Source organism: Punica granatum, chromosome 3 (assembly GCF_007655135.1).
Source record: "Punica granatum isolate Tunisia-2019 chromosome 3, ASM765513v2, whole genome shotgun sequence".
Classification (NCBI taxonomy): Eukaryota; Viridiplantae; Streptophyta; class Magnoliopsida; order Myrtales; family Lythraceae; genus Punica; species Punica granatum.
The window spans coordinates 16,668,197-16,680,224 of record NC_045129.1 but is presented as its reverse complement, the minus strand read 5'-3'; the positions used below and the strand labels follow the sequence as shown (position 1 = coordinate 16,680,224).

Sequence of the window (12,028 nt, the reverse complement as noted above, 5' to 3'; positions counted from 1 at the left end):
ATTTCTGTTATAATGTTGCAGCCCAACTTGCATCCTAAATTTGTACTATTGAACATACAAGCATATGATTATGTTAGAATGAACAACAAGGCCTCGGCCACCTACACCTTTTCTTTTCAGAAAATACTCCTCTCCATAACGAATGTCCTTTTGACATTATCGACATTATTAAGGTCCTGCCTTAGTAACTTTTAGTATTTGAGCAACTCATGGATATACATGATCAATTGTTTAATTGTTCCTTTCACGTTATTTGATCAACTTTGACGCTTTGGTTTTCTTGATACCACATACATCGAAATTCTTGGTGCCATTGATTTCTTTTTTCTCTTTACAATTTATGTATATCTACTGAGAAGTTCGTCAAATTCAGTTAAGGAAGTACGAACCCTAATGTTACTTTGTTCTCTCCTATATATAATACGCGTCGTCTATTAATGCCAATGGTTTACCAAATGTACCATATTCCGAGCTTTTGATTTATTTCTTTGTCTCTTTTAAGTATTTCTCTACATGGGGGCTACTATGCACCTAGTTAAATATGTAGTCTGTATGGCTCTTGTATATCAAATTTTATTTTCATATATAACCCATGTACCAAAATTACTTCAATTTGTAGAGTTATCAAATAAATGTATGTATTATATATAAAACATCTACGATTTGTTAAAAAAATTATCAAATTAATGTTACTTTACCCGTAGAAGAGTATAAATAGATCAACTTATCATGATGATGATCTTGGCTGTAAAGGAATAGAGACGCAGAAAAGAGAGAGACAAACAAAAGTTAAAAGAGGCAAACCCCACGAAGTGATCAATAATTCTATCAGTGTTAGCGATGCTCAGGACATCCCCATCATTGCTGCCCCTTCTTCCTTTCTTTTTTATCTTTTTTCTTCTTCTTTTTTTATAATTAAAAGATCACAAACGTTCTCAGTTTATTAGCTAAAATTAATTTCTTTCCGATGTCGACTTGACTTTACCAACTGTCAAAATGTACTTTCAGTAAATTTCGAATTTTACATTGATATCCGCTCTTTTAAAGTTTAATTTACTATTAAGTCGCATTCTCACCCATCCTTCTTTGGCCTCTACTTCAAAATTACTCTAAACCAAAATTTTAATGAAAATTTGATAATAGAAAGCATACCTAGCTTATTAATGAGCATAAACCTTGAAACAGAACTCGAAGACTCAACCCTACCCTCAAAGCTCTTACCTCTCTCCAGCCATGGATAATAATTCACCAGAATCCATCTCATCCCGTGATAGGCCGTTCGATTTCCGTGCTCCACCGCCGTCTCCGGTTGCCTCAGGGCGGCGTTCGTGTGTTACAAACGATGATGTCCTGACCGAGTTCCTAGAAACCTCCCTCCGTGTGCCCGACCTTGTCTTACCCGACAAAATCTTCCCCAAGCAGAAGTTCATTGAAAACCCTTCAAAGATTGACTACGAAGCCTTGGTATACGGTTCCAAAGATTACGAGGATGCCACATCCAAGATGCTGGATTCGATTGCAAGAGTCGGATGCTTTCAACTAGTGAATTTCGGGATCTCAAGCGATTTGTTAAAGAGTGTACTGGATGCTGCCAGGGGGATCTTTCGGGTGCCACTGGATAAGAGGGTTGCTGTGACCAGGTCTCCAGAAAACCGGTCCGGGTTCGAGGAAGTTCACAGTGAGGATGACACTGAATCGGGTCAAGAGTTCGTGTGGAGCAGAGATGAAGATCTGAAGTTAGCCATGGAAAAATTATGGCCAACTGGGTACTCGAATTTCAGGTACAACTTAAACTAAAACAAATCAAATAATATATATAATATTTGAATTTGATTCAACTAGTATCATAAATTTAATTATTTGGTCTAACAATAAACAGTGAGACCATGGGAAGGCTCCAATCCGACGTAGAAGAGGTTGCCGGGAAGATTTTCTCTGTCGTACGTGACATTTTCCTCGGCAAACTTATGGGAGGAAAATATGATTTTGTTGGGGTAACAGATCTCATCGACTTTGTCTGTTGCCTCCACAAGCACAGGCCCAATGTCCCGCCCGATCAGTACGCGGATTTGCTGAGATACGATGTGATCAAGATGATGATCCGTGTAAATGACTATTCTCACGCCCTATGCTTGCACATATTTGATGGGTCGAGTGAGTTTCACGTCTACTCAAAGAAAGGGTGGGTCTCCTTTTGCCCTGAGAAGGATTCGATTATCGTCACGGTTGGGGATCAATTCCAGGTATACATTTCATCCGATAATTTCATATTATGTGCGGCATTATTGACCAGATTATTTTTTTTCAGTATTTTCTTCGCAATTTACAATAAGCGAAATGGGAAAGAATTCAAACCGGAAGAATGGAATACTCAATCAGCTTCTGCTTTCCTTTGGCAGGCACTGAGTCAAGGGCAGTATAAACACGTAGTAGGGAGACCTGTGTATAGAAGTGAGGGAGAAGACAGAATATCGATGGCCTTCCTGTATTCTCCGCCTCCACTGCAGCCACCACCTCGGGCGGGATCGAGCAAAGACAATCGCGGCCGAGATGTCATCTCCATCAGCCAGCAAGTTGTGACCGCTGTGGTTTTGACTATAGTATACCAACTTCTAGTTTACATCTGCAAGAATTTCTGAGAGCTGTGAATTAATTGTATTCATGAAGCCAGAGAATTACTTTTGTTCTTTCTTTCTTTTACACCAAAATATTATAGTTCAAGAGATACAGAGATCACACGGATATAGATGGAGAGAGAGCTGTAAATCAGTCAAGTTGCATATTTGGAATTAAAAGCTTATAAGTTTTATTTTAATATAACAAGGAGTATTTGGATCTCGCCCATCTAATTCTGTCGCTTCATGTGAACACCCTACAAGTTTACGGGGCAAATAAACTGGCCATAGATAGTGCAGGACTTAAAAGCTTGATTTTAATGCAATGATACTTGTCATCATCTATATAATTCTTTTTTTGGTTTAATTATCACGATGACTTTCATTATTATTCCTCATTACCTATCTGATAAAAGTTCACGAGTCTTTCTTGTGGGAACAAATATCTTCCCATAGTGAAAACATATAGATATATATACAATTTTTTTTGTTACAAGGGAGGCTCATGAGCTTAGTACGATGAAATAGAAATTCTAAATATCTAATAAAGAAGCACAATACTCTTACCTGAGTATCGAATCTGGAAACTCTTGATCACCAGGCGATGGCATGCTCTATTGCGCTATATCTTCTTTGATAATACAATATAGATATTTTTTTTATTATGAAAAAACATGTAGCTATTTAAATATAAGCAATTAGTCCGAAAGTTCCGAAATTTTTATATTTCTGCCTTCGGCCATATTTAACAGTGGGACTGAGGTACCAGATAGGTAGATTCTTTATGCTCGGAAGGGAGAGTTTTATTGGGTAATGGGACATTATTGGCCCGTTTGTTTTCAGGATTAAAATCATAAAATTTTTAACTTTAACTTTAACTTTAACTCAACTCACTACGCAACAAAAATACATATTTCCCAAATCAAAAATTTTAACTTTAACTCAACACACTACACAACATTTTGTCCTTTTTCACAATCAAAATCAAAATTACTTTAACTCTGAAACTAAACGTACCATATAATTCTTTAATTTTGGATAGATTCTACAATGGACCCCAATTTATGTTTTGTGATTGAATACTAATATCAATGATTAGATCCAATCAACTTTTAATCTCATCCATCTATTATTTACATATTTTTACCATAGTATTTCTAGTCCTTTATATTTTCTTTTCACAATTTTCGTCTACAATACTATATCTTTGTTTTTGAATTTTCCCGCCACATGTATCAATCACATCCCACCACATCACATATCATTGCCACGTCATCGAACCGGACCATAAAAATCAATCTTTAAAGAAATCCGGTCTAATATAAGTCAGACACGTTAACAACACGTCATCGATATGTAAGCGAGTTTTAATTTATATATGCATCAACGATATGGCATCGATACGTAACTGATCTTCCAATTTTATTGTACTTTATATATGGCCCGATGAATTTGTGATGCCACTGAAAGATTTATGGGCCAAAACGTTATCTTTTATATTAAAAAGATAAAAAAAAACTAGCGTTTCATCGTGAAACATAATTTGACGTTGTCATTAGAAATGAGACTCAATATTTTTTACTTTGTTATTCCAGGTTGAGTAAGAAAATGTCAAGTAGAGTTGGAAACATCATAATTCTCAACGATGGAGCGGATGAAGATTGTACGAACATATGGAAGATCATCAAGAAAACATTGAAAAGAGTCCATTAGGCTAGAGGCCAATGACATTTTTAGGATGAACTTTGAGGACATTACAGGTTGTGTGAACTTTTTATATAGACTAGGAGATCGGCACATACATTGCCCGTGGTAACCTCTTCTTAGGGAAGCAAAATTACATATTATATAATTTGTACTAGTTCATGGCCCCCTATAATCGAAAAAATTACATTCCAAATACAAAAAGAATTATTTCACCAGATTAAAATAACACATCTTATTGTATTAGACATATTATTCTCGGTCTTTTAAGATATTTTTCCTAGTCTCAACTTTTACAAAACTGCATGAAATAGGATTCCATTAAAAACAGTATATTTCATCACCACTTGGACAATATATTTTAGTTGTTCCATTCCAAAGAAAGTATAAGTCATCTACCTAAAAAAAAAAAGTATTAGTCAATTAATTTCAAAAGTAAAAAAAAAAAATTGTCCCTGAATTATGGGAGAGGTAAATTTGGAAAAATTATTCAGAAAAAAAGATATATTTTGAATAATTTGAATAGTTACAATTCGTTTGATTTTATGATTATTTTTTTAAAATTTTATCACTAATTTTAACTCTACTCATTGCATAACAAAAATTAACAATACAATTTTTTTAATCATTCAATTTAATTTTTAATACTAAATTTTTTCAACTATTCATTACTTTTTTATATTTTTTCTCATAATTCAACAATTCAATTATTACAACTCAATTAAAATTAAAATTTAACTCTACTTAACTTTAAAATCAAACACACTATTAATCTCGAGGTCCGGGAAAACTGGAAACTCTACCCCTCTCCAATTATTCTTTTGGCCAAAGTGACTCTGATGTGACATTTTCAAGGACAAAACTGTCACTTCACCCAATTAAAAGATATAAAAATATAAAAATTATGTTTTTTTTAGTAAGACATCCCAAATCAGGGATGGATGTGCCCCCGCCTCTCGCGGGAACGCCCCGCTCCCCCTTCTCCTACATGTTGTGCCGATTCCCTTCTTACTGTCTAAAAGAAAATTTCAAATTTTATTATTTTAAAATTTTTTAATCAGGTCAAATAACATTTGCCCTTGACAATGTATGTGTTGCGCGGGCGTCCGCATATGTTTATTTTTAGTCAATATTTCATAAAGTAAATGTACACATTTTACGGTCATGACACTTCGATAAAAATATTGAGAATAATCTATAATTAATAATAATCAACTCAATGTAAAAAGATGATATAAAATATTACAAAAACAATGTCTAAATCCAATAATTACATGCAAAGATAAAGTATTTTGGAACAAGGATATAGCTTTTTTTCAATTCTCTCTACACCTAAATGAAGGATAAAGAATCCAAATGTATTCTAAACGAGACAAACAAAGAGGGGATAGTGACCACTCAAAAAATGAAATATCTATGGCTCTTCTTTTGAACTATTTCATAGTTATCCAACTTGACTTATGAGAGAACAAATAATTTTTTGATAAATAGGTAATATTCATAGAAAAGTAGCATTTGAAATAAATTCAACATATTATTAAATAATATTCTAGAATCTAATGATTAATAATATAACTATTAATATACTGATAATTAATATAGTGATATATAATTTTGATCTATTTATGAATTAGATATTTATGAATAATTAATATCTTAATTAGATAGCTTAGTGAGGTTTTTTTATTTCATTTTTTTATAATCACATAACATTTTTTTGCAGTTTTTTACTAAGAATTTTTTTTGTGAATAGTAATTCTTTATTGAAATCAAATGTAATGTACATGGAGGTGAATGCCTGAAAAGACACCTAGATGGATGTCTGAATGGGCATCCATTACATATAAATTGATACTTGAAAAGGCAACCATTACAGAAAAGTCAAGTGACGAAAGAGTCATCGGTTATTGAAAGCAAATACATCACAAACCATCATGAAAAAAAATCAAAATAAACGCACCAAACAGAATAAAAAGAAATACAAGTGACTCTGAGCCATTCAGCCCCAAGTCAATCCAATCCAAGACTATCCATACATGAATTAGGAAAACCGAAGGATCCCCGAAACGGCCACCATCAAGAGGAGCAAGGAGAATAGAGGATCTTCAGGCTATGTTGGTAATACGTCAATGATGATAGCATGAATGATGCGGATCTCACGAAGGATTGCGAAACTCGACGACCAACTTGAATCAATTTCCAAATTGCCAAATACAAATTTAGATGAAGAGGATTATTAACATGTTGTTTATAGAGAAACAAGAACCAATAATATCAAGACAAGGATTATTGACCCGTTATTTATGAAGAAACACAAATCAATAATATCAAATAGTATCGAGCATCACAAGCTATCACACTTGATCATTCAAAGGATCTCAATAAAGAACAAAGGAGAAAACCTCTCCAAAAATAATCTAACCTATAATCAGCAATTCATGCTCCTTTATATAAGCCTAGGAGCAATTGAAAAAAAATAAACTTGACAAATAGACTAACCTTAGTTTCCTAAAATTAGAAACAACAAAGGAAATTAAAGAAATGCCACCTAGAATAGTTGACATTCATTTTATTCCAAGCTTAACACCACTCCACTTCCCTTATGCTTATACTCCAATTTGGGGTAGGGCTATTGACTATCTCATGGCAAGTCAATTGAATAAAGCCATTTGGAGGCCCGATTGAATTAGACTCCTCTTGGCCCGAAAAACCTATCATCAAATTCTCCATAGCTTGTTGAATTCGTCTTGTCTTTGCTGGTGTGATTGGTCCACTTGAAACATGGAAGCCTCCAAGATCTTGTGCATTAGCTCCCTTTTTACGAATCCACCTTCCAAGCTTGTGCATCAGCCTCATCATCATACCCGCGATCCACATCATCTGTTTAGTGTTTACTTCTGGAAAATTGATTATTCATTTCCATCTATTTTCTACTCCTTTTCTTAATTCATTTCTCCATTGAAAAGTATAAAAACATGTTTACTAATATTAAGTTAGAAAATTGTTTGCTTTGAGATAACCATCATTCATGGAAATTTTGAACTCAATTTATAAATAGAAAAGCAAATAAAAAAAGAAAGACATAAATTAAAAGATAGAAATGGAAATAATTAGCATATGGAAAAGTGGAGAAAAAAAATACTTTTCCAATTTATGTACAAATTTGAATAGTGAAAAGAAAAAAAATTCCCTAGAATTTTTTTTTTTCATTTTTATATAAGCAAACATATTTTTTACGGTTATCAACTTTTTAGAAAATTTTCTAGGAAAAATGAAGAATTCTTTAGAAGTAAACATGCTCTAAAAGTTTCTATTTAAAAAGAAAAAGTTTTGTAACCTAAAGACGAACCGTAACCGAAAAGAAAAACTTTGCCATTAGCATTATCATAGGTATTATTATTTCCATTATTGTTATGATGATTAAGTTCTTTAATTTTATAGCATGGGGAGGACATTAAGAAAAATAAGCAAATGGCGTGCTTAAAAGGAAAAATGTATACTTTCATTATTACTAAATTGGACAAAGCTAGCGAGAAGAGTCATATTTTATGGATCATTTATAGCACTTGAAGTTTATGTTCAGGGCTGTTCATTAAAAAAAAAAACGATGGGAGCTAGCATAAAAACAAGCAATATTTGGTTCCATCAATAAATCGCTTTTACAATGTTTAATTAACTTTGTTTTATATGAATTTGTTATACCGTAAGTCAATTTCTAAAAGTATGACAGTACGAAAATAAATTGTATTGTTATTAATAATAATGTTAATATATCTGCATTGATTTACTTATTAAAAAAAAACGCAATGGTATGATAATGATAATGGCATCTAAAGTTCTAAAGCCACCACATGTGATCTTTAGCTTTGATGAGGTCCGTAAAGCAAATCATGGAATAGTCGCTTTCAAAGATGGAGAGCATATAGGATTCAGCTACCTCGTGTCCCAAAAGCATATCTAGGAGAAAGTTGTAGTTGAAGTTCTCCGGAATTCGGAAATTCTTCGGTTGAAAATTAAACTTGGAACCCACTAAGGGTTAGCATATATGGAAGGAAAACGTATCCCTTCATTACTAAATTGGACAAAGCTACTGACAAGAGTCATATTTATGGAAGAGTTATACATTGCAAAGCCCTTGTTACGTTATTTGACATGGTGGAAAAGATTATTGGATGTCCGGTTGATAACGTCATTCAATCAATGGAGAAAGTAAAAGCTTATATTTGAAAAGAATAAGTTTGTAACCGAAAAGATGAATTGTAAGTTGCAACCGAAAAGAAAACATTTGCAATTAGCATTAGCATTGGTATTATTATTTCCATTATCAGGACGAGCCAAAATAGCTGATTCGGTTACCTCAGCTGACCAGTTGGATAAAATTCACGTGTAAGTATCGCTACGTGGGTCTCGTAGACTGTTCCGTCGATGTCGAGGTAGTGATGGGGGCACTCTCTAATCTTTGACATCAGACGCAACGAAAACTATACATTATATAATAAGTTAAAAAAGAAAAATAGGACATAGAATCCAGTTGACGGAGACAGTTGGAGAAAATGGAATTTAACCTCGTTGTAGGAATCGATCAGTACAGCCGTCAGGTCGTGGCGGTGGTTTTAGTAGATCAACTGGCGGTAGTTCAGCTTGAACCGGCCGTCTTGTTCGACCGCAATCCACCTCAACTGATCGGCTCTCTTTGAGGGTGTGTTGCTACAAAATTTATAGAGTTCCTAATTTACTCTTCCGGATGAAATCACTGAAATTACGAGAAATCAACTAAATTGTTACTCTGGCGGTTCTTCCACTATGTCTCAAAATTCATCCTCCATCGACTGTTCATCGATTACGGGCGGAAATTCCTCCTCCATCGCCGTTTCTTCCTATTTAGGCCTGAACTGTGGACAATTACTGGGTTTATGTCCCTACGTTTAGGGTTTTAGGGTTTACATTTGTTGTCTCTGTACAAATCATTTCTTGTCTGGTTCTCTTGTCCGACAATTACCGGGTCATTTATGTTACACTAGATTGTGTACACGCGCTACACGAGACTGATATAATTCAAATAGTGCAACATAATTCAAAAGATAAGATGCTAATTGAAATAGATTGGAAAGGAGAGAGAAAAGGTGGACGTGGGTGGAAGCATCCGGTGGCGACATAGTAGAAAAAGAATGAAGAGTGGAGAAGACAGAGAGAAAAAATATATATAGTTTACACTTAATTTACAATTTTGCCGATTATTTTTATGTACAAATTTTTGTAGACCATTCGATTAAGGGTAATTTACCAAAATAACTGCTAAAGGGGACACCAAGTTCTCTCATTATGATAGTATAGCGAGGACATTGTGAAAAATAAGCAAATGACGTCCCTAAAAGGAAAAACTTATATCTTTATTCCTAAATTGGACAAAGCTAGCGAGATAGGGCTTTTCTTTGGGAAAAAGAAAAGAAGATTTAATATTGGAGGGTTACCAGTGCCTTGAATTTCTACGAGAAACTCTTACGCAGCTTGCATATTGCCAGAATGAGAAAAGCCATCAAAATAAAAGAATGAAATTACCGATTGACGAGACAAAATGAAAATATTTTTGATATAGCTCTAATAATACTAGGCTTTGGTGCCCGAGTAAATTCAAATTGGATGAAAAGATTGGAAAGACTTGCTTATTTGAATACAACTATGCAAGCGAATGGGCCTACACGCCGCGTCTTAGAGTCTTACAAAACTAGCTTTATACAAATTGAGTCCTTAATCGACTCACCACTCCGAGCAGCTGTATATGCATTCCCGCCAATTTGAAAGAGAAAATCCTGAGTTAATTTTAAATGCGGGAATAAATACGTATAATGAGTTAATGATTTCTTTTTTTAAAAAAATTATTAAGATAGCACTATAAATGTCTCTTTTTCAAAACTTATAGGAACGAATTTGTTTTACGGAGCAAACATATAAGACTGATTCGGTAGTTTTAAATCTTTTAAAACTAAAATTGATTGAATATCGAATTTATAGGGTCAAAAATATTTTTTTTCCTATTTTGAACTAAGGCCATCTATAACGTTGTCTCCTTCTTTGGGTCTCTGATGCCAATGTGGCAATTTCAGAGACCGAGATAGAGACAGCTTGTGTTGGAAATGGCTGCGTTTCAACGACCCGTGTCCCTATACAAAGAGCTCCAATCAGCAACTATTTCCACTCTTTGGCTGTTGGGTGCTTAACGGCTTTAAAAAACTAAAGATAAATTACACTGTAGTACAAAAAGTTTTACAAATATTTTAATATGGTATAAAAAGTTTTTTTTGCTACTTGATGGTACAAAACTGGTTTTTGTGGGACGTTTTATAACGATGTAAAATGTTTTAAAATTGTAACTCAGTAGTACAAAATGTTTTGACGCCGTCAGGCCGACTCGCTGATGGTACAAAATTGGTTTTTGTGGGACGTTACATAATGATGCAAAATATTTTGAAATTATAACTCAGTAGTACAAAATGTTTTATGTAAGTTACATGATGGTGCAAAATTTATAGTTTTGTAAAGGACGGCTTAACGACATCAATGGCGAAATGACGGCTTGTACTATTCTGAAACAATTTTGAAACATTTTGTACCATTAATAGCAAAAAAAATATTTTATACCATATTGAAACATTTGTAAAACTTTTTGGACCATCAGTGCAATTTATCCAAAAATTAAACTTTATAAATTCTAACCCACGTTCAATTTCTTTTCACACAAATCTATTCCTATAAACCCTCCAAATATTCCATTCCTCCAAAATACCAACCCACATTCAATTTCTTTTCACACAAATCTATTCTTAAAAATCCTCCAAATATCCTCTTCCTTCTTTTTCGACTAAAAAAATAGTTGGATGATCAACCTGACAATTTCTATTGAGATCCCATGGAATAGATTGGAGACTTGTTGCTCGATGATTTAGAGGAGCACTGCCTTGAACTCCTTATGCAAATGTTTCTTCACATTGTGGAGGGCCTCTCAAGTGTTGATCCCCATTTGCAGCAGAGGATTGATGCATTAGGCAAGATAGGCATATCCTCGTTGCAAAATTGCATGGCTGCCATTCATGCTAAGATCAATACGTGCTTGGGATCGGTTTGAAGTCGCCACTACACCGTTTAAATTGGCTGGTGAGCCACCTAGATCTCTAATTACTATCAAGACATAGGAACTTATTTGACTCGGTTTTGAAATAGAAATCTAGATTCGGGAATTTATTACAACACGAATTCCTGCAAGCAAGGGCATTACCCGAATCAATACCCTCCTAAGTTTTCAACTACCTTGCATTTGTTTTAATTTATCGTCCAATTGTTTAATCCTAGGAGTTTAGACCCTTCATTCACGTATTTATACAAGTATAGAATTACAGTTACAACTTGTACGTACACGCATACCCATACATCCATCATATATACGTACATCCACCCATACATCCTTCCATACACATGTACAATCATACATCCATTCTTATTCCATACACGTGTACATTCCTTCATCGTTGGGCCAAATGGCTTTGATGGGTCCAATCCATCTTCATGGGTCAAGCGGGCCTAAAAATGGACCTAAAATCCAAAAATTATCAAAATTAGATCAAAAGTCCAGTCATTTTACTAAGTTTAATTTTATTATTAGGTACGTTTGGCAAATGAGTAAAATTCATTTCTCTATTTCATTTTAACTCTAC

General features: G+C 34.0%; 1 protein-coding gene across 1 annotated transcript; it reads left to right on the top strand.

Annotated features, from left to right (window-relative positions):
* The first annotated feature begins 1,153 nt into the window (after positions 1-1,153).
* LOC116198991 (probable 2-oxoglutarate-dependent dioxygenase At3g111800) lies at positions 1,154-2,846 on the top strand. The gene is made up of 3 exons (XM_031529275.1): positions 1,154-1,781; positions 1,880-2,243; positions 2,400-2,846. The coding sequence occupies exons 1-3, from the start codon at positions 1,234-1,236 to the stop codon at positions 2,637-2,639; spliced, it is 1,152 nt and encodes a 383-aa protein (XP_031385135.1). The 5' UTR covers positions 1,154-1,233; the 3' UTR covers positions 2,640-2,846.
* The last annotated feature ends 9,182 nt before the right edge of the window (positions 2,847-12,028 follow it).